General features: G+C 41.8%; 1 protein-coding gene and 1 long non-coding RNA gene across 4 annotated transcripts in view; both read left to right on the top strand.

Moving 5' to 3' along the window:
- foxa2 (forkhead box A2) overlaps nt 1-23869 on the top strand; it is a 90312-nt gene that overhangs the window by 43559 nt on the left and 22884 nt on the right. Inside the window, exon 3 of one of the 3 annotated variants that reach the window (XM_087991625.1) lies at nt 4206-4706. The exons of the other annotated variants lie outside the window; for them this stretch is intronic. Within the exon in view, the coding sequence (XP_087847751.1) occupies nt 4206-4219 (14 nt within the window). The 3' untranslated portion in view covers nt 4220-4706. Of the gene's footprint in view, nt 1-4205; nt 4707-23869 lie in introns of those variants that run through there. 3 annotated transcript variants of the gene reach the window in all.
- LOC148149045 (uncharacterized) lies at nt 19603-22932 on the top strand. The gene is made up of 3 exons (XR_015758533.1): nt 19603-19972; nt 20051-20330; nt 22044-22932. It is a non-coding gene; the product is annotated as an uncharacterized LOC148149045 (long non-coding RNA).

Genomic DNA, 23869 nt, shown 5'->3' with positions numbered 1-23869 from the left:
TGCCCATAAAGTCAAAGGACAACTGGATTAGCTGTGGGAAATGCAGGGTTACAGGGATAGGGTCAAAGGGTGGATCTGGGCGGGATACTCTTTGGAGGGTCAGTAATGACTCAATGGGCTGAATGTAGGGATTCTAAGCTTGTCAACTATACGAGCACTGAACTGTTTCTGTGCTGTGACTGTAAGGGACACAATCAGACATGGCTCCCTGTGTTTTACAACAAGAAAAAGAGGGTTGCATTTATTGAACTTAACCTGGTCCCAAATAAAAATGCTACATATACACTTGGGTTTGCCTGTACAAAAATAGAGGACAAAGTCACTTAAGAGATAAATCTGAAGTCCAATAGAAGTTAAACTGATATAGTTTGTTTCGGCTGATGACTTGGTTGAATCCAGAATGTTCTTTTGGTTCACCATCAAGGTGGTTTAAAAATGTCGGTGTATGTTTAATCTGTTCTTTGAGAGACAGCAGCTGCTGGAATGAGTTCTTCAACAATCTCTCTGTCTGGAGCATGCCAATAGTCAGGAACTGCGGACAGGGAATGGATGCACAGATGGAGAGAGTGGGAGACTGTGACAATACTGTGTCTCTAAGAGATATGTTCTGTCCTGTAACTCTTCCAGAGCGGGGTTGTCACAGTGATGCTGAAATGTCTCCTTCAGACAGGCAGTTGGTAAACCTCTTGGAGTTCTCCCTGGGTGTATTTTTTATATAAGACAACAGAATCAAGAGTGGGTAGGGTCAGGTTCGCACAGACACAGAGGACGTTAACTTTGCCTTTCAGTTAGTGAATGGGTTTGGCTGGCTGCTGGAGCGAAAAGCTGGAGTTCTCTGCTGCTACAGTGAAGCCTTAGACAGAGAGGCTTGCACTTAAAAATTAAAAAGGACAGGTTTCTTTGGCATTTCTTTCTATTGGATGGGATGGTGGCTGCACTTGAGAATAATAGTTGTGTTGCTGAATTGCCTTTGCCACGAGTGTGTTTATGGGATGCTGATTATATTCTAACAGTTGATGATTAGTGGTTAAATAGTCCATTATCTTGTTAGGTATTTCAATAGAGTAAGGTAATTCTAATTTGTCTTTTTGTTGTACTTTAACTGTGTTATAGAAACTAAAGTAACGGACCAATATCTGGAACACTGTGCTTTATATTTGCCTTTTTAAAAAAATATATATAAAAGTTAGGGTCTGTATTATCTCCACAATATACTTAGAGAGTCATAGAGTCATAGAGACATACAGCATGGAAACAGACCCTTCAGTCCAACCCGTCCATGCCGACCAGATATCCCAACCCAATCTAGTCCCACCTGCCAGCACCTGGTCATATCCCTCCAAACCCTTCCTATTCATATACCCATCCAAATGCCTCTTAAATGTTGCAGTTGTACCAGCCTCCACCACTTCCTCTGGCAGCTCATTCCATACACATACCACCCTCTGCATGAAAATGTTGTCCCTTAGGTCTCTTTTATATCTTTCCCCTCTCACCCTAAACCTATGCCCTCTAGTTCTGGACTCCCTGACCCCAGGGAAAAGACTTTGCCAATTTACCATATCCATGCCCCTCATAATTTTGTAAACCTCTATAAGGTCACCCCTCAGCCTCCAACACTCCAGGGAAAACAGCCCCAGTCTGTTCAGCCTCTCCCTATAGCTCAAATCCTCCAACCCTGGCAACATCCTTGTAAATCTTTTCTGAACCCTTTCAAGTTTCACAACATCTTTCCAATAGGAAGGAGACCAGAATTGCATGCAATATTCCAACAGTGGCCTAACCAATGTCTTGTACAGCTGCAACATGACCTCCCAATTCCTGTACTCAATACTCTGACCAATAAAGGAAAGCATACCAAACGCCTTCTTCACTATCCTATCTACCTGTGAGTTCACTTTCAAGGAGTTATGAACCTGCACTTCAAGGTCTTTTTTTTCAGCAACACTCCCTAGGACCTTACCATTAAGTGTATAAGTCCTGCTAAGATTTGCTTTCACAAAATGCAGCACTTCGCATTTATCTGAATTAAACTCCATTTGCCACTTCTCAGCCCATTGGCCCATCTGGTCCAGATCCTGTTGTAATCTGAGGTAACCCTCTTCGCTGTCCACTATATCTCCAATTTTGGTGTCATCTGCAAACTTACTAACTGTACCTCTTATGCTCGCATTGGAGAAAATGAGGACTGCAGATGCTGGAGATCGATGTTGAGACTGTGGTGCTGGAAAAGCACAGCAGGTCAGGCACCTTCCGAGGAGCAGGAGAATCAATGTTTCAGGCATAAGCCCCTCATCCGGAAGTTCTGGTCTGGTCTGGTCCATAACAAGACTCAGACAGAAATTTTGTTTCAGAGGCACATCATTGGCTTTTACAGAAAGACGGTTTTCTAAACATTAAAGAGCTGACTTGTCACTTGGCTCTTTCTGTCCAATGGACAGTTATACTAAATATAGTTGTGGTATGGTGGACTCCCAAATGCATTCTCGCTTACATCATTGCATAATGTCTGGACAAGTTCCATTCACAACCAGAGTCCTGTTCTCCATGTGATCACTTCTCATGACTTGTCTCCACTTAGTTGAGTAACCAGAGTTAAATATTGCACAACACCTGGTTATAGACCAACAGTTTTATTTGGAAGTACTAACCTTAAGTTATCTCGAGAATATGGCTTAAAAGAAGTTCTGGGATTTACATATTAGTGAACTGAAACCTGAAAAGATTAAAGACTTATCAGCAATCGAGGTTTGTTTAATATATCGTTTCAGTTGCCTGATATTATAACTTTTTGCTGTAAATTCTGTGTCTTAATATCCTGCTCCACAGTTACCCAATGAAGGAGCAGTGCTCCGAAAGCTAGTGCTTCCAAATAAACCTGTTGGACTGTAACTGGGTGTCATGTGATTTTTAACTTGTCCACCCCAGTCCAACACCAGCAGCTCCACGTTTTGAGTAACCAAGTGATTGTCTGGATACTTTGGGCAGACTGGGCAAGTAAATTACCCGCATTCATATTCCTTCAGTGTTTTTGTTCCTGGTGGGGCATTACAGATAGATTGTCTCTTCTTGAAAGACACCAACATGTAAAATGTATAATGATGCAAATATTCAGCCATCTTTGAGATTTCAAGTCATTGAAATGAGACACCCCTCTTTCCCCATTCCTGAGTAGTTTTCTACCAGTAAATTCATGAAATATGTTGTTTCTATAAATGATGGCTTTTTAATAGTATGTTTGATGTCAATTCAGGTCCATTGCACTACTGAAATCAGAAGAAGAATCATATTGGACTTGAAACATTAACTCTGTTTCTCTCGGCACAGATGTTGCCAGACCTGCTGAGATTCTCCAGCATGTTTTAGATTAAATTAAATTACTGACAGTGCAGAAACAGGCCCTTCGGCCCAACAAGTCCACACCGACCCGCCGAAGCGAAACCCACCCAGACCCATTCCCCTACATTTAACACTTCACCTAACACTAATGGCAATTTAGCATGGCCAATTCACCTAACCTGTTTTTATTTCTGCTGCACCACACTCTCGGGCTTAGTTATTGCTTTACCATATCTTCTCTTTATGATAAATTAGAATGGACAGAACTTCAGACATGCCAACATTAATTCCATAAATTATTTGCTATTGTTTGATTTTGAAAGCCATCTTAATCTTCACTTCTTAAAGTTTCTCAGTGGTTTTATTTTCAATCAAGTTGCAACAGTAACTTCTTTTATTAATCTGAGTTCATTGAACACATAATCCTTTGCTGTCTCTATTTAAGTAACTGGATAAAAAGTGCAGCTGTCAATTTTTTTGATATTTGATATTTGTGTGTGGCATGTGCTCTCTGTTCTTTGTGCCATTAATTAAGCCTGGATGTCATTACAAAGAAGGAGAAACTAAATTGAAGTAATAGCTATAAGCACAAGAGTAGACATTTTAAAGGTATTGTCAGTAAAACTACTGCTTATACATAGAACCTGCTGATATCTCCACACATATCTAAGGTAGAATGGACTGTAGTGGTTCAAGAAGGCAGTTGACCATCACCTTCTCAAGGATGACTAGGGATGGGCAATAAATACTAGATTAGACAGTGATGCCTTCATCCTGTCAATAAATTTTAAAAATCACAAGAACTGGGGATTAAGATGAATAATTATTTAAATTTGCCAGTTCCAGCACCTTTTCTTTCTTCACAGGAAGCTCTATCTAAGCCATGGGGATTGATGGATTTTGGGATACTTGCACACTGCGGGATGGATAGACCTGATGCAGGAGATACTCATAAATTATTTCAGAGCCGAAGAGCAGTAAGCATTCAAACAGTTCACGGAAGAATTATCGTTGCTTCACATGTTGTTGGGACAAAGGAAAATGTGATGACTGATCGGCATACATTCCATCATAGATGACCAAGGAAACCGTGGACCCATAAAACAGCACATGGCAACAGCTCCAGCAGTTGGCTTTCATGTATAAACATGGCACTGCAACCAATGAATGAATTTCTGACTGAGTCATTGAATTTTGTGAGTGAGAGAACACCTTCTCATTGAAAATGGTGACCAGCTCTTCATATAGCTTCTACACACCTTATATTCTCATGCTGTCAGTGTAAAAGACAGCATTTAGATTAAATTCCCTACAGTATGTATACAGACCATTTACCAAACAAGTCCACACTGACCCCCCGAAGAGTAACCTATCCAGACCCATTCCCCTACCCTATATTTACCCCTGACATTTCATTAGCCTTTTTGATTACTCTTTCTACCTGTTCATGAGAGTTTACTGTCCCACGTACATGAAACCCAAATTTCTTTGGACCTCTGCTGTTGTTAACCTTTCATCCTTTAGAAAGTTCCATTCTTTTTAGAGCGAAGTGAATGACCTGAGATTAAAATCTAATTGTCCATTGACTTAATGTGTTAAAATATCTCTTTCCTATTTATATGATCATCAACAAAGCTTACAATTCCTCACAGGAATAAGAGTGGACTCAGACTATGAATGGAATCCTTCCATTCCCCCGAATGACATGGATAGTGATGAAATTGGCAGAAATAAAATTCTTGATATCAAGAGAGTAATTCTGATTTTGCAAAAATGTTCTGAACAGCAAGACGAGAATCTCGCTAGTGAGTGATGAGAGGTCTATTGCACTCATTTGTGTGCACTTAGCACCCAATCTTGTCTCTTTGATATGCATTTTCCTATTCCCATGAGAGAGAAACTAGATAGTGACAATTCTTGACATGCAAGTCAGAGAGGCTACCTTGTGTATCTAATTCACGGAGGTTGACATCAGCACATACCAACCTCACTGCATCCTCATGATACATCTCCAACTCACAATGCAGTTCTGTACACCCAGAGAAAGTGAGGACTTCAGATGCTGGAGAGTCAGAGTCATAGAGATGTACAGCATGGAAACAGACCCGTCGGTCCAACCCGTCCATGCCGACCAAATATCCCAACCCAATTTAGTCCCACCTGCCAGCACCCGGCCCATATCCCTCCAAACCCTTCCTATTCATATACCCATCCAAATGCCTCTTAAATGTTGCAATTGTACCAGCCTCCACCACATCCTCTGGCAGCTCATTCCATACATGTACCACCCACTGCGTGAAAAAGTTGCCCCTTAGGTATCTTTTATATCTTTCCCCTCTCACCCTAAACCTATGCCCTCTAGTTCTGGACTCCCCGACCCCAGGAAAAAGACTTTGTCTATTTATCCTATCCATGCCCCTCATAATTTTGTAAACCTCTATAAGGTCACCCTTCAGCCTCTCCCTGTAGTTCAGATCCTCCAACCCTGGCAACATCCTTGTAAATCTTTTCTGAATCCTTTCAAGTTTCACAACATCTTTCCAATAGGAAGGAGACCAGAATTGTACGCAATATTCCAACAGTGGCCTAACCAATGTCCTGTACAGCCGCAACATGACCTCCCAACACCTGTACTCAATACTCTGACCAATAAAGGAAAGCATACCAAACACCTTCTTCACTATCCTATCTACCTGCGACTCCACTTTCAAGGAGCTATGAACCTGCACTCCAAGGTCTCTTTGTTCAGCAACACTCCCTAGGACCTTACCATTACGTGTATAAGTCCTGCTAAGATTTGCTTTCCCAAAATGCAGCATCTCGCATTTATCTGAATTAAACTCCATCTGCCACTTCTCAGCCCATTGGCCCATCTGGTCAAGATCCTCTTGTAACCCTCTTCGCTGTCCACTACACCTCCAATTTTGGTGTCATCTGCAAAATTACTAACTGTACCTCTTATGCTCACATCCAAATCATTTATGTAAATGACAAAAAGTAGAGGGCCCAGCACTGATCCTTGTGGCTCTCCACTGGTCACAGGCCTCCAGTCTGAAAAACAACCCTCCACCACCACCCTCTGTCTTCTACCTTTGAGCCAGTTCTGTATCCAAATGGCTAGTTCTCCCTGTATTCCATGAGACCTAACCTTGCTAATCAGTCTTCCATGGGGAACCTTGTCGAACACCTTACTGAAGTCCATATAGATCACATCTATATTCATTTAAGAAAGAGTTGGATAGAGCTCTCAAAGATACTGGAATCAAGGATTATGGAGATAAGGCAGGAAGAGGATACTGATTAGGAATGATCAGCCATGATCATATTGAATGGCGGTGCAGGCTCGAAGGGCTGAATGGCCTACTCCTGCACATATTGTCTATTGTCTATTGTCTATCTACTGCTCTGCCCTCATCAATCCTCTTTGTTACTTAATCAAAAAACTCAATCAAGTTTGTGGGACATGATTTCCCACACACAAAGCCATGTTGACTATCCCGAATCAGTCCTTGCCTTTCCAAATACATGTACATCCTGTCCCTCAGGATTCCCTCCAACAACTTGCCCACCACCGAGGTCAGGCTCACTGGTCTATAGTTCCCTGTCTTGTCCTTACCACTCTTCTTAAACAGTGGCACCACGTTTGCCAACCTTCAGTCTTCCGGCACTTCACCTGTGACTATCGATGATACAAATATCTCAGGAAGAGGCCCAGCAATCACTTCTCTGGCTTCCCACAGAGTTCTCGGGTACACCTGATCAGGTCCTGGGGATTTATCCGCCTTTAATCGTTTCAAGACATCCCGCACTTCCTCCTCTGTAATCTGGACATTTTGCAAGATGTCACCATCTATTTCCCTACAATCTATATCTTCCATATCCTTTTCCACAGTAAATACTGATGCAAAAGATTCATTTAGTATCTCCCCCATTTTCTGTGGCTCCACACAAAGGCCACCTTTCTGATCTTTGAGGGGCCCTATTCTCTCCCGAGTTACCCTTTTGTCCTCAATATATTTGTAAAAACCCTTTGGATTCTCCTTAATTCTATTTGCCAAAGCTATCTCATGTCCCCGTTTTGCCCTCCTGATTTCCCTCTTAAGTATACTCCTACTTTCTTTATACTCTTCAAAGGATTCACTCGATCTATCCTGTCTGTATCTGACATATGCTTCCTTCTTTTTCTTAACCAATCTCTTGAAAGCCGACGTACCCCTCGTTGCATTAGAGCCAGTCTCAATACCAGAAACTTGGCTGTTTGTGCTACGTTCCCCTGAGAATCCATCACCCCCTACATTTTACAAAACAGCATACCTGTTTGAAATGGGTATATCCACAAAAGACTCCTGCTGTAGTTGCCTACCTCTCTTACCCTTCCTGGAGTTAACCCATCGATGTATCTGAGACTTTCCCCCCTTCCTATAACTGCCATCCATCACATATTGTTGCTGTTGCAAATTCCTCAACGCTTCTATTTGTCTTTCCAACCGATCCACTTGATCTGATAAGATTCGCATCCAACAGCATTTATGGCAGATATAATCCGCAGTAACCCTTAAACTCTCTTTAAACTCTCACATCTGACAAGAAGTATATATCATTGTAAAGGCCATTTTTCCTCCTTCACAATCAACAGACCCAGAAAATAACACTGTCTTATTCCTCTACAAAACACTGCCACAGGTTAAATTAATAGCTATGGCTTATATTTTAAGTTTAATCAAGAGACTTATCTCCAAATACATATAATCAAGAAAGAATCCACTGTACCCACTACTGCAGCCTTTCTCTCGGACAGACTTAAACAACAATTAACTTATCTGATTCTGTGCTGTGAACTTCACCCAACAGTTCCTCCAAGATTAGTTGTGAATTTCACTGTTTGTTAATTTTCCCAGACGCACTCCGATGTCCAGCGATACACGAATTCAAACAGCAAAGGCAGTACCTGTGCAGGTTTTCTCTCTCTCTCTTTCTCTCTCTCCTGCACTGTCCTCACTATGTGCTTCCTTTGTCTGCTCTTCTTCCTTTTAAAACTGCTGTTGTTTTGACTTTTTTTTCCAAAGTTCCAAAACAATAGAACAGCATATAAAACAGTAATTGCTGCTCTTGGAATTCGAGGAAATCACCTCCAACACTTAAAATACCTCAAAAAAAGGAGCAGCTCTTACAGCCAGAAATTTTTCCCATCTTCCATCTTGGATTACCCAGAATCCCTTTTTTTTAAAAAGCCTACTGCATCTGGTATTCCCAGGCGGTCTCCCATCCAAGTACTAACCAGGCCTGAGTCTGCTTAGCTTCTGAGATCAGGCATTTTCAGACTAGTATGGAGGCGAAAAGTGGGGTGTTGGAAAATCACAGCAGGTCAGGTAGCATCCAAGGGGCAGGAGAGTCGATGTGTTACAGTTTGGAGTACACCATGAACTTTCATTGTAATACTGCTGCTAGGAAACAGGGACAAACACCATCTCATGGATTCGACCAGGGTGAAACTCTGGGCTCTTGTCTTTCTCTCTTAGTGCTCACTTACTTTACACCTCATTCAATGCTCACATCATATCTGCTTGTGGATGATCAGGGTTAGGGTGCATTGATGATGGAGGGAATTAATTCTTAAAGTGGTGGATATGGTACCAGATAAGCAGGCTACTGTCTCCTGGATGGAGTCAGGATTCTTGAGGGTTATTGAAGCTGCACTCTTCCAGGCAGATGAGGAGTATGCCATCACACTCCTACCTGATAGACAGGCAATGGGACTCAGGAGCTATGTTAATCACCACAGAATTCCTAGCCTCTGACCTGCTCTTGTCGCTCCAGTATTTATATGTTTGGTTCAGTTTGGTTTCTGGTCAATGGTAGGCCCCAGGATGCTGAAAGAGATTTAGTTAGACCGGCATAATCTCTGATTTTATTTAAGAGGAGGATTACAGAATCAAGTTGTATTACACCCACCCACTCCACCCCGAGAGTTGCTTAGGATGTTTCACTAATCAGCTGCTCAACAATTGTGAAATAAATTCATTTACAGGAACACATACAACTGTATCTTAAAGTGTACATTAAATTGCCTTTCAGAATTACATGTGCCAACATGCAGAAGGTTACAGTATAACACTGCTGTCTCTATCACTTCATCACCCTATTTTAGCACTTTGAGTAAGTTAATATTTACATGACAGAACACGAATATTACTGGAAAGAGGGATATGTTGTTGAAGCTTTTCACCATCCACTTATCAGGAAAAATGCAAAAATGACAAATTTCAAAGGAAGTAGCAATTTCAGCTTGAGGAGAAAAGGGTGCTAATTGGTTGGCAAGTCAACTTTGGTTGGTCGAGGCTTTGCTATGGAGACTGCAGCAGTCAGCATTGTCACTGAAAGTTTTCGTTTCATCCACAGAAATTGTAAGGCATGGACATGTTCATATTTGCTACAGAGAATAGATTATGCAAACATTTCAAAATTTATCAGTTGGTCTAGCTATGCAGCTTTGTTATGCTTATGGGTGCTACATAAATGCAACATAGAAACCAGTCCTCTGCAGGCAAAAGAAATACTTGTGCCTTTTTAAAATTCAACAAAGATATGTCAGGTATATTCTCCTTGGCATCACCTTGACCAACCAGAGGCGACTTACAAACCATGAGCATCCTTTGCTCATGAAGCATATATTGTCAGTCCCATTGGAAGTTGGCATTCTTAAGTCTGAGCAGCATTCCTGTTAATTTTGCTTATCTCTGTATAGGCCTCTATGTGTAACAGTGACTTCTGGAATGGAAGCTGAAAATCAAAGTCTGGAATTAAGAGTCTAATGATGACCATTGTCGATTGTTGGGAAAATCCCATCTGGTTGACTCTTGTCGCTTAGCAAAGGAAACTGCCACTCTTACTTGGTCTGACCTACATGTGACTCTAGACCATAGCAACATAGTTGACTCTTAACTACTATCTGGGCAATTAGGGATGGGCAATAAATGCTGGCCCAGCCAGCGATGAATAAGAGGAAAAGGAAGTCAATACCAAGAATGAAGTTGGCAAATTAATCACCATGCAGGAATCATCAAAACAGCCATGCAGTGTTGAAGGAACATTAGTCCTTCAAGAGTGTTGGATCAAAGGCTTCAATAGTATGTTTCATTTTTCATCAGTACTTCAACTGATTTTGTTGCACCCCAATAGTTCAAGAATGACAGTCCTCTGAAGTGACACAGCCAACCAAATTGCTTCAATGTGGAATACTGTGAATAGTCTTGGCCCCTACCCTAAGCAAAGATATACCAGCACTGGAGGCAGTGCAGAGAAGCTTTACTCTTACCAGGCTAATCTCAGGTACGGGAACTCTCTTATGTGGAAAGGTTGAACCTGAACTCTTTGGAATATAGAAGAATGAGAGGCTTTATTGAAACATACAAAATACTGAGGCTTTGAGAGTGTGGTGCTGGAAAAGCACAGCAGGTCAGGTAGCATCCGAGGAGCAGGCGAGTCTTGACAGGATAGATACCAAAAAGATGTTTCCCACTGTGGGACAGTCTAAGGCCAGAGGGATGATCCAGCAAGAAAGGGTCGCATAAAGGGCTTTTGCCTGAAACCTCAACTCTCCTGCTCCTCGATTGCTGCCTGACCTGCTGTGCTTTTCCAGCACCACACTCTCGACTCTGATCTCCAGCATCACACTTTTGCCTGGTTGATTTTTACCTCACCTGAGTGCCTACCCGGATTAATTCAGATAGTGCGTATCAGACGGTTGGACAGTTTTAAGCGCATCGCAGTTCAGCCTGTTCCTGCCACAATCAATTTGATCCCCAGAGGATTGCCCAAAAGGGCATTGTTGGATCACAATCAGAAATGGAATCCCTGGCCAATGTTTCTCCTGCTAAGCCAGAGAATGATTATATCAAGCAGCAATCCTTACTGTCACCCATTCTGAGGTCTGATGATCTGGCCCAAGGCAGAAGACAAACCAGGCATATTCCAGATCGACCTTCCTTCCATTACCGTGCATTTACTTAAACTGACATGTTAGAGAACCAAGGCTTTGCTTGTAATTGTTGTAGAAAGGATGGCATTTATAATCATCCAATACTGCACACAGCAGATAAAAAGGAACAGCTGTTTGTTGTTTAACTGTGCTATCTTTATTTGCTGTGAATCACTCTGATCCAACATAGGTATTAAAATGTCTCTTAATTGAAATCACAAAAACAAAATAAAATGTGCAAATAGTTCAGTAATGTGACAGAGAGAAAAAAAACCTTGCTAGGAGCCATGAAAAATAAGAAAAGTTAAACATATTGTTTAAAAAATATCACATAACAATTAGCTTCTCATTGATCAAAACATGACTGTGTCAAATCCTTTAATCCACATTTCTGTGGCTATTAGAGATTGTACTCACTAGTAAAGAATCTGATTAAATCGCAGTTAACTGTTTGCTTAATTATCAATAAATAGTTCTGATGTGTAACTTTTTAAGTCAGCATTGCACTTGAAGCGCATTCAAATATCTTCCCAAGCTCTATGGCAAATGTGTTTACTCATAGATTTGGAAAATCTCAAAATAGATTCCCTTTGTAAATGCTTGAATGTACAGAGTGGTACTTTGTAGGAAATTAGCAGTTGATGGTGAGCAGTGCACATATACTGTGGTCCAGCTGTCAATTCAAGATCCTCTGTTAGATAGGTCCAATACCACATCCTTTTTACATGTAGCCACAGAAGTGCCTGACGATATGTATGTGTGTTTTTTTTTAACAATACACACCTTGTAAAACATGGATGAAAGCTCAAAGACACACGTAGTGCTGAAGCTACCCTAAGTCCCTCCAGGCTTTGGCACTCCACTTCAGTCAGAATGGCAAAAAAGAAAGGACACAATTAACGAAGCAACCAAAGTGAAAAAGGAAGGATACATACTGCAGAAGGATGATGTGCACCACAACATTGGTGGCGAGACTCATTTTCTTGTGTTCTTTCTCCAACTAGCAAAATATGGTCTCTGAGTTCCAGGCTCAGTTCTTAGGCGCGAAAGAATACGCATATCTGTTGATGCAAAAGATGCACGCTTGGTTTGAAAAAGAAAGCAGAATTTTGGATGCAATTTTAAACATGGAGGATAAATGGGACCTTCACCTTAGGCTGAAGGGCAATCTAATGAAATGGCAAACTTCAGTGATGATGAAGATGCCATCAAGGAGATAAGTGACATCTAGGACTCTGTGCTGAGGGTCAGGCTTGGGCAGCTGCTGTCAAAGTGCAGTGGGAAAAGACCACTGTCTAAGATCTTTCTGCTAAAATATAATGGGGGTCCGTTCAGCTGTCATATCCTCTTGGTGTCTCAAATGTATGTGTAAACATTGTCCTGTCTAAGTAATAAATGCCTTAGGTTTTTTTGCAACTGCAGGGAATGCCAAAGTCCAATGTTTGTTGCTCTTTCTGTGCAAAGACTGTACAGAGCTGTTTTAGTAACTCTGTATGTATATCAAGATTTTTTATGAATAAAGCATACTTTTGCAATAAATACTGTGAAGAATCAGTGAACAATTGTAAGCCTGAAGATTTAGGAAAGGAAATAGGTTTAAAGTGACAAGGAGTAACAAAGAAGATTGATGAGGGCAGAGTGGGGGGCGTGATCTATATGGATTTCAGTAAGACGCTCGGCAAGGTTCCTCATGGTAAACTGGTTAGCAAGGTTAAATCTCATGGAATACAGGGAGATATAGACATTTGGGTACAGAACTGGCTTGAACATAGAAGACAGAGGGTGATGGTGGAGGGTTGCTTTTCACGTTGGAGGCCTGTGACTAATGGTGTGCCACAATTACAAAATTTAAAAGGCATCTGGATGGGCATGTGAATAGAAAAGGTTTAGAGGGATAAGGCCCAAGAGCTGGCAAATGGGACTAGATTAGGTTAGGATATCTGGTCGATATGGACGAATTGGAGTGAAGGGTCTGCTTCCGTGTTGAACATCTCTATGACTCTATGATAAAATGATGGTTTAGAGGGACATTGGTGCTGGGTAACAAACCATTAACAGTGTTAACAGAAAAAGGGAAAGTGTGGAAAAGGGAACTGGGACCCATGATTTTACAGTGGCATGAAACACAAAAACAAGGAAACCATGTTCAAATCGGACAGGAAGTGAGTTAGGCCAGAGTGTGAGTATTGTTTCGGACACCAGTTACGAGAAAGAGAGACAAGCAACAGACAATGTCCAATGTTGATTTGTGAAAACTGTCTTCAGAGATGAGGGGTTACAGTTTTGAAGAGACATGTGAAAGACATCTGCTCACTAAATCGTGATACAGTGAAGATGTGACCTGACTGAAGCACACAATGTTATGAAAAGTTATGATTGATTATTCGACAACAAACAGTAGCAAGAGAGGACACACTTAAGATAACTGGAAAAGAAATTTGTGAAAAGTCTCTTTACACAGAAGGGAAAGCAGGTTAGAACAAGGAATTCTCTGTCAGAAACCTTGCACTTTGATGTAGAAAGAGTTGTTATCAATTTACTTAAAGGAGGATTTCTTGCTTAAACAAGAGGAAGTATTCAAGTAGATAAAGAATAAGTGTGGGGTTCTATGGAGAGAAACAGTATATTTCATGAGACAATTGAAATGTTTATTGCCTCATCAGTGGAGCCTGACAAAGATTAACATGCATTGACTCAGTCATCACATTCAGTGAGAAATGAAGGACCTCAGGCTGATGCACTTGGGGAATCATCAGTGTTGGGTGTGTCTTTGAGCTTTTATCCATGCCGAACAACGTGTGTGGTTTTCCCAGAGCTGGAATTTCACAACCTGCCACTGCCACATTCATTTTAGTGTGGTTTGGACCATCATTTAAACCCACCTCCTTAGCCATTTCTTTAATTGCCTCCTTCTTTGGCTCTCCCCTGGTTTACACCTTCCTGAAAACCTTTGGTAGAAAGGCAAGTTGCTGTTGCTGTCTCTATGTTGAGTGAATGAACACACATATCTATAAGGCTATACCCCCTGTATGACCCGCTAAGGTCACGTAGAGGTGTAGCCTTATAAATATACAGGTGCGGCTCAGTTAGTAGCACTCTCATCTCAGAATGATAAGGTTCTGGGCTAGAAATGTGAAAGTCCAGGTTATGGGATTGAATGAGTGCTGCACCCTCCGATTGTTTACTGCTCGATTGAGATATTAAATCAAGATTTACTTCGTGTATTCGAAAGATCACATTTTAAGAAAGTGCAGGGGAATTATGCCTTGTATCCCAGCTGATATTAAATCCATCGACATCACAAAAAAGCAGATAATCTGATCTCTGCTCTGGTGGGAGTTTGATTAATGCCGCATTTCCAGCGATTACACTTCAAGATGTACACTGGCTGTGAAGCATTTCGAGAAGTTTACTGGTGTGACTATATTAATGCTTTGATTTGATTTGATTTATTATTGCCACTTGTACTGAGGTACAGTGACAAGTTTTGTTTTACACGCAGTACAGGCGGATCATGTCATGCAAAGATCAGAGCGGGTGATTGAACAGATAAATAGAAAGTTACAGCTGCAAAGAAGGTGCACAAAAAGAAAGATCAACACTAGATTTTAACGATCCATTTAGATATCTAATAAAAGCAGGGAAGAAGCTGTTCTTGAACCTATTGGTGCTTTTGTGAATCCGGATGAAGGGCTTATGAAATGTCAATTCTCCTGCTCCTCGGATGCTGCCCGACCTGCTGTGCTTTTCCAGCACCACACTCTTGATTCTGAGCTCCAGTATCTGCAGTCCTCACTTTCTCCTTTTGTATCTTCTGCCTGACGGAAGAAGTTGGAAGAGATTGTAACCGGGGTGTGAGGGGTCTTTCATGATGTTGACTGCCTTCCCTAGGAAGAGAGAAGTGTAGCTGAAAATGTGTTGCTGGAAAAGCGCAGCAGGTCAGGCAGCATCCAGGGAACAGGAGAATCGACGTTTTGGGCATAAGCCCTTCTTCAGGAATCAGGCTTATGCCCAAAACGTCGATTCTCCTGTTCCCTGGTTGCTGCCTGACCTGCTGCGCTTTTCCAGCAACACATTTTCAGCTCTGATCTCCAGCATCTGCAGACCTCACTTTCTCTCCAGAGAGAAGTGTAGACAGAGTCAATAGATGGAAGGCTGGCTTGCATGTTGGGCTGGACTGTGTTCATAATGTTCTGTAGTTTCTTAGAGTCCTGGGCAGAACAGTTGCTGTACCAAACTGTGATGCATCTGGATTGAATGCTTTCAATGTTGTATCTAGAAGTCATGATTTGGAGATGCCGGTGTTGGACTAGGGACTAGGGACTAGCACACTTCCAATTAAACCTGTTGGACTATAACCTGGTGTTGTGTGATTTTTAACTTTGTATCTACAAAAGAGAGTTGCACAATTATTGGGGAAATCAAAACTGCTAACTCCATCAGAGACGGTTCACAACATTTGGCAGCAACAGCAACCAGGACTTGTGCAGGACCCTTAACTGAGTATTATAACACTTCTTAATGTGGCTCACAGGAGTACGTTCAAACCAAATTCGGCACTGAACCACAAAAGGAAATATTCGGACAACTGATCAAAAAACGGTCAGACGAGGACGTTTTGATGAGCATTTTACCAATGGAGAGTGAGAAGTAAATTTTAATCCATACTTTTCGCCATTGTGGCTAGGGCAACCCGCCTCATGGAATTGTTTAGGGGCCTTTTCAGTTCTGTAGAATTTGGACGACAATGTGAAGTGTGTATTTTGGAATTGTAGCTTCTCCAAGCAGTTCTGCTACACAGATGTATCCTCGTGAATCATTGGTGTACATCGTGAAAGATGGCGTTAAAAAGATCATAAAGCAAAGGCCCACACACCACTGAGAAAACATGATAAATTGACATGAGCAGTGTTTTCTACATCACAAATCAAAGGAGTACTTATCTCTATCTCCCCAAATCAGGGAGCTGGAACCCTGCGTGGTGACTAACGAGTATGTATGTTGTGACATTGTGTAATGCAGTGACAACTCCACATGGGGTGTGTTGAACAGTGTTTCAAAGTGGCAAACCTACGCGTTTGCATGTGACCTCCAATTCTAGAAGTGGATGGACCGACCTTTGTTTTATATACAAACATTTGCCCTTTATACTCCCCTGGTAGCCGCAATTTTCCTGAGTGCATTATCCGGGGGAAAAATAAATGACTTCCCAGTTTAATTTAATTTAATTTCCCTGTGACACTAGAGAGGACCGCATTGTCAGGGTGGCAGAGAGTCAGGGAGAAGACTGATTTCTTTGCAATTTGCACCATAAAGAGCCCCAAAAGGGAAACTGCATCATGGAATTGAGGGCTGCATAATTCCAGCACTTAATGATGTTGCCTGTGTACGTCTCCCGGTGCATGGGAACATCTGGTTTAACTTGTTTGGCCCTTTAATTGTTTGATGAAAAGTGAGAGGAACTCAGCAAACAAGGGGAAGGACTTTGAAGAAATTGATTATGTCATGCAGGATAAATAGAGAATGATATTCCCTCTGAACATAATACATTTCCCCCGAATTGTTAGCCTACTATTGATAACAATAAAATAAGCCTTGATGGGGGACAGCATATCTCTGAACTCAGCCCATCACTGTCACTTTCTGCCGACATTTGCTATGCACTCGCTTCTGTTTGAGTAGACACCCCTCACAGACTGAGCAAGAAGGTGGAAACTATCTTTTGCAACAGCTTCATAGAAATATCGCTCCTCTGTTTGCAGTTTGAATCAACTTCAGGGTATCTAGGAAGCGGAATGTTGACATTTCTTCAAGCCACTGCCGCCGCCTGCGTTCAGCAGCTTTTTAATTAGTTTGAAATGGAAGCTTATCAGCTCCAGAGGTAATCAGACTTTCAACCAGAGGCCCCCGCACATCCCGGCAATCAGCACGCTGTAGAAATGGCCCCATCTACGAATCCGGGGCAAAGTTCTCCTTTGGGTTTATTTTTTCCCAATCCTGTTCCCCGACGACTTGCCGACGCTAAAAGGCACAGCGGTTGCTGGTTAAAGTTCTGTCAGAGTATGTGGCCAGTGAGATCAGGAACTTTCCCCATTGACTTTAAACCCGCCTTCTACTGGAGCAACATCTCCCAATTCAAATGCAGCCTTAAGACCCCATAGTGTGAAATGTTTGAACTTCCACCTCATCCAATCATGTGTTTTATATTATTTGGGACATTTGAAGCAATTTTATGATCTTTTCTTACGTGGTGGACCAGAGGGATAGAGTCATACAGCACAGAAATGCACCTTTCAGGCCAACTCCCTCTCACTGACCAGACATCCTAGTCCCATTTACCAGCTTTTGGCCCATGTCCCTCTAAACCCTTCCTATTCATATATCTATCCAGATGTCTTTTAAATGTTATAATTGTACCAGTATCCACCACTTCCTCTGGCAGCTGGTTCCATACATACACCTTCCTCTGTGTGAAAAAAAATTACCCCTCAGGTCCTTTTTAAATCTTTCCCTTCTCACCTTCAGCCTATTCCCTCTAGTTTTGGACTTCGTCACCCTCGGAAAAAGACCTTGGCTGTTCACCCTATCCGTGACTCTCATGATTTTATAAACCTCTATAAGGTCACCCCTCAGCCTCCCGATGTTCTAGGGAAAACAGCCCTGGCCTATTCAACCTTTCTCTATAGCTCAAACACTGGCAAAATCCCTGTACAACTTTTCTGCACCTTCTCATGTTTAACAATATCTTTCATATAGAAGGACGACCAGAACTGAATGCAGTATTCTACATGTGGCCTCATCAATCGTCCTGCACAGCCACAACATGATATCCCAACTCCCATACTCAATGTTCTGACTAATGAAGGCAAATGTGTCAAACACCTTCTTCACCACCCTGTCTACCTGCGACTCCACTTTAAAGGAACTACGCACCTGCACCCCTCGGTCTCTTTGTTCGGCAACACTCCCCAGGGTCCTACCCATTAACTGTATAAGTCCTGATTTGCCTTACCAAAATACAAAGGCTGACAATTATCTAAATTAAACTCCATTTGCCACTCCTCAGCCCATCTGTTCAAGGTACCGTTGTACTCTGAGATAACCTTCTTCACTGAGCACTATACCACCTATTTTGGTGTCATCTGCAAACTTACAAACAATACCTCCTATGCTCAACCCAAATCATTTACATAAATGATGAAAAGCAGTGGACCCAGCACTAATTCCCACAGCACATTGTTGCTCACCAGCCTCCAGTCTGAAAAGCAACCCTCTTCCACCACCTTCTATCTGCTACCATGAAGCCAATTTGTATTCGATTGCCTTGCTCCCCCCTGAATCCCATGTTATCAAACCCTATTATCCAGTCTACCATGCCGAACCTTGTTAAACTTTTTGCTGAAGTCCATAAAGACAACATCTACCACTCTGCCTTCATCAATCTTCTTTGTCACCATTTTGTCATCATTGTTTTCATATAAAGCTATTTCTTCTGAACCTAAATTCAGTTTAATGTTCATCAATTTAAAATTTGGGTTCTCCTACCTTACCTGCTTGACTTAAGATGACTGGCCTGACCATAACATCATAAGATATGGGAGCAGAAGTAGACTGTTCAATCCATTGAGTCTGCTGTGCCATTCAGTTGCTGAACTGATCATTCTTAATTCCACTTTCATGTCTTTGCCCCATAAACGTTTGATTTCTTTCCTGAATAACATCTGTCTAGCTCAGCCTTACATATACTCAATGGCCTAATCTCAGTAGCCGCCTATGGTAGAGAATTCCACAGACTGATTACTCTCTGAGAGAAGAAATTCCTCCATACCTATGTCTTAAGTACGCAGCCCATTATTCTGAGATTATGCCCCCTGGTGCTCGACCCTCCCACAAGGGGAAACAACCTTTCAGCATCTACCCTGTCAAGTCCTGTAAGAATCTTGTATGCTTCAATAAGGTCATCTCTCATTCTTCTAAATTTCAATGGGTACAGCCCAATTTACCCAATGTCCCTCCTAAGATAGCTCCTCCATACTTGGGAACTATCTCCAATACAGTTCACAGTATTCCACATTGAAGTACTATTCTGGATTCATTTAATACTTAATAATGTCATGATAATTCCATTAACAACTCCCTCACTACACTCACTACTAAGCCAATGATGTCTGCACTAGCTTGATCATATTCAGCAGATGAATGATGACCATACACTAAGGATCTTCTGCACAGTGAACTGGCCACTGCATCATGACCTCTTGGGCATCCATACCCCTGCTGCTACAGGGACACCAGCAAAGGAGGTACAGACACTGTGGTCATTGACACTGACAACTATGATATATAACTGGGAGATTGAGAGCAATGACTTCTGGTAGCTGACTGGAAGGTCATTGGAAGAGGTGAGAAAGAACAAACATTAACCTGACTAAGAAGAGTGCTCAGAGAGAACAAAGGCTGGCGAAGTGTGTAGCTTCTTAGTCCATTGTCTTCTTGACTTAAAATGACTGGTCTGTCTATAAGATTATAAGATATGGGAGACTGCCCTGCCAGAGAGGGGCTCCAGAGACAGACCAAGGGATGCTTTGTATAGAGTTAACTACCGTGTCACAAACCATTGTTTTTACTAGACTGAAGCCTACTGTTAACAAGGAGGTAAGTGCTACCTTAATCTTGTACTCTCCAGACTATAGAACTTATACTTTTCTAACCTTTCCTTAACTTCTCTTGCAGGTTTTTCTTGCAGGTTCCTCTCTACTGTTTTTGATATAAGTACAGTCACCTTGATATGTACTCATCACATTTGTATCTGAGGGGATGCCAAGGTGTAGAGTGAATATAGTGTGGTGTGAACAAAGCTCCTGCAAAAATGCTTAATTTTTCCAGCTACAGATTCCAGCATTCTACTGCTTTGATTGCTTCTCCACATTGCCTCAGTATTGAAAACAAGAAACTTATCTTCCCTTAAGATTACTTTCCAAGTGTCTCTGAAATAATTCAGTTCAGTCACTATGTACGTATGCTCTATGCTTTTTAACCTTTGACTTCAGTTTGTGTCTCCCTGATACCCCTCCAACACAAGCTAGCCATAACTCTAATCTGAAAGCACTGAAGTAAATAAATACTGACGATATTGCCATTGGGTAAAAACTCAGTCTTGGGAAGATATAAAATGCATTGAATTCTTTGAAACTTTGGAAGTCCAATAAGATAAAGAGAAACCGTTACCAGTCCAGGGCATGGGTGCAGTCAGTTGGACGTAGGGTGTCTCTGTCTTGCCTTGTTCCACAGAGACAGAAAGCCAGCCAACCTGCCTTTCATATTTGGTCAGTAGCCATCAGTTAAGGGAGTGGACAGTTTGGTAGTCTACACTGTCCTGTGTCAATGTCACATTGGTATCATGTGCCAGTAGACAACTTGGCAAACATAGAGGTGCAGTAGATAGTCAATGAGGTGCGTTTGGGGTAAATGTGAGTAAATTTGTTAGGTTATATGCAGAGATACCCTCCATGAAGCTTTACGATAATGGCACTAAGCTAACACACTGCAACGCGTCAACCAAATGGTTATTTCTTCAAGTCAAATGGGGGTTTTGTCCTCAGTCAAATCAAATTGGGCTGCTGTCAATGAATGGGTTTCATTACTGTCAGTCAAAGTCTTTGATATCAGTTCATCGGCACAGTCAATCGATGCTCAGGACTGTAAGAGTCAGGATCCTGTCTTGAGAAGGGATGAGGAACTGAATGTAGGGTACCCCCACTGCCCATCTTGGCTCTTTCACCCTAATTGTGGTCGGTTTTCTCCTGGATTGAGACAAGAGGAGGGTGTGGGTGGGATAAAAATAGCTGGCACAGCTGGTGGCGTGGTGGAGGTTGGGGAAAGATGGTGAGTGAGTGAGGAGGAGACCCAGAAGGTGATGAAGAGTTCAGAGCTGGTGGATTGGATGGGTGAGACCGAGCGAGAGATATTGCTGCTTGCAATTGTAAGAGTGATGGAGCACGGGCCTTGGGAACAGGTGGGTACAGCAGCAGAGAGAGCATGAGTGCCAGGTAGCAGAAAGCAAAAGTTGGCATTTACATTGGCAGAGCAGAGATGGCTGAGATTGCACTGGCCCAGGTGGCAAGCTCAGATCAGACTGGCACCATCTGATATCATGGCCTCTCCTGGTGGTCCTGTGGGAAGTGAGCAGCCCTCCTCTTTGTCACCTCTTCCACCAGGACCTCCAGGTCCCCATCGGCTAAACAAAATGCCAATTTCCCCCTTAGCTGCTGCAGATGGGCAACAGTCACAAACTGTGCAGGTCACTGCTGGACTGCCAAAGCCTGACTGGGTGCTCAACAGTCTTCAAAAGATAGCCCCAGTTCCAGGAATCCTGGGATATCCTGGCAGTGGCAAGTACTTTCGGCTGTGGTGACTTGGAGAATTAGGCTAACATTCAAGAGAGAGGCGGCATAGAGATGCAGTAGATAGTCAATGAGGTGCGTTTGGGGTAAATGTGAGTAAATTTGTTAGGTTGTATGCAGAGATACCCTCCATGAAGCTTTACGATAATGGCACTAAGCTAAAATATAAGACGATTCAGCTCATTAGTTCCTTCAGTGACTCGGTGTCAGATTTATTTTAAGTACCTTGGGATGTTTGTTTACATTAAGGGTGCGACACAAATATAAGTCATGTTGTTGTGTCAGACAATTGAAATAATTTCTTACATTTCCATTTGCATTAGAGGCACCATTCGTTTGCTCAATAAAGCACTTCTGGTGATCTCCATATTAAGAGACACCATCATTCTTTATTTCGAGGGTGTGTCTGGGTGTTGAAAATGAGCACTCAAAGAAAATGCAACGAAGATTTTAATGATTGCAGTTGGAAAATTGGAATTCACACACTAATCTGGGCCGGAAAGTGACAATCCAGTGAAATAAAGTGCATTCCAACATGAATCTGAAGCGAAAATTAACACCAAATGCTGGATAACAGTTGTCCAATCTGCTGGAGCCTGGTTACCACGGCACCCATGGTGAGGCCAGAGATGCATATGGACCATTTGTTCATTTTGTGAGCCAAGTAGAAAGATCATAAATATTAAAGTCACATGGTTCATCAAAATCGAGGCAGTGAATGATCAAATCCAGTATTTATTGTTTTTTGCCATGTAGGAATATACTGTACTGCATCGCACTCAGAATCTGAACATCATAACTCTTAGATAATAACTGTGGGATGGCTTTAACTCCTTATTGGTTCAATAAATTCAAAATCACCCAATTAATGTTGTATGTACTCAGGCAGATTTAAAAGTGGGCCTATCGGGAAGCAGAACTGTGGAATGTTTAAATCGGCATTTTAAATAAAACATCCAGGAGAATGTAAAGCGATTGTGGAAATTAGAACAGAAATAATACACTGTTCACAGAATCATTGAATCCCTACAGTGTGGAAGCAGGCCATTCCACCCATCAAGTCCACACCAACTCTCTGAAGAGCAGCCTACCCAGACCAACACCCTCTACCCTATCCCTATAACTCTGCATTTCATCATTTAATGCCGATTTATAATAGGATAAAAAATACATCAGATTCTGGATGAAGAGGCAAGGAGCTTCAATGCAAAGAAGATTTTTTGCTCTAGATAAGAATTGGTTTTGTGGTAGTCCTTCCCATTTCCTCTTTTTGTAACTGTATCATAATAATTTATATATATTGGTTAAAAAAAGGTCAATCTGTCTTCAAAATGGACGAATAATTTTACAAAATGGCTTCCAAAGGTCTCATGCCTGCTTTTGTAAATTTCATCCAGTCAAGACTGTCCTTATCTCTGAAAAAATTGTGAGAAACCTTTTGAAATTTAGCGAATGTTTCCAAGAATTAACAGAAACTCTTTGACTAAGCCAGTTCCGAAGAAGGGTTATATCAGACTCAAAATGTGTTTTTCTAATTCATTCCTCGGATGTGGGCATCACTGGCTGGGCCAGCATTTATTGCTTGTTCCTAGTTGCCCTTGAGAAGATGGTGGAGAGCTGCCTTCTTGAACCGCTGCAGTTCATCTGTTTTAGGTTAATCCACAAGGCCATCAGGGATGGAATTCCAGGGTTTTGACCCAACAACACGAAGGAATGCTGATACATTTCCAAGCCTCTGTTTCTCTCTCCATAGATGCTGCCAGATGCGATAAATTTCTCCAGCATTTTCTGATTTGTTTGGTTTCCATAATCCGTAGTTCAATTTTTCCATAGCAGTAAGGATGTTATGCTTAGGTTATACAGGGCATTGGGGAGACCACAGACCTCTTATTTAAAGAAGTATGGTTCTGAGGAGACTTATTAGATTGATACCTGGAATTAGTGGGTTGGCTAATCTAATAAAAGATTAAATAGGAGTCTAGAAAAGTGAGGGATGATTTATTTGAAGTTTATAAAATTCTGAAATTTCTTGACGAAATGGATGTCAAAATAGATGATTACTCTTGTGGTCAAGTCGAGAACTGGGGGAGTTTTAAATTTTAAAATTAATTTAATGTAATTTTAAAATGAGGAATCACCTTTTAAAGTC

Source organism: Chiloscyllium plagiosum, unplaced genomic scaffold, assembly GCF_037043375.1.
Source record: "Chiloscyllium plagiosum isolate Xiang-an unplaced genomic scaffold, Cpla_swu_hap1 HiC_scaffold_10, whole genome shotgun sequence".
NCBI lineage: Eukaryota > Metazoa > Chordata > Chondrichthyes > Orectolobiformes > Hemiscylliidae > Chiloscyllium > Chiloscyllium plagiosum.
Note: the sequence above shows the minus strand (reverse complement) of the source record. Positions and strands in the feature narration are given on the sequence as shown.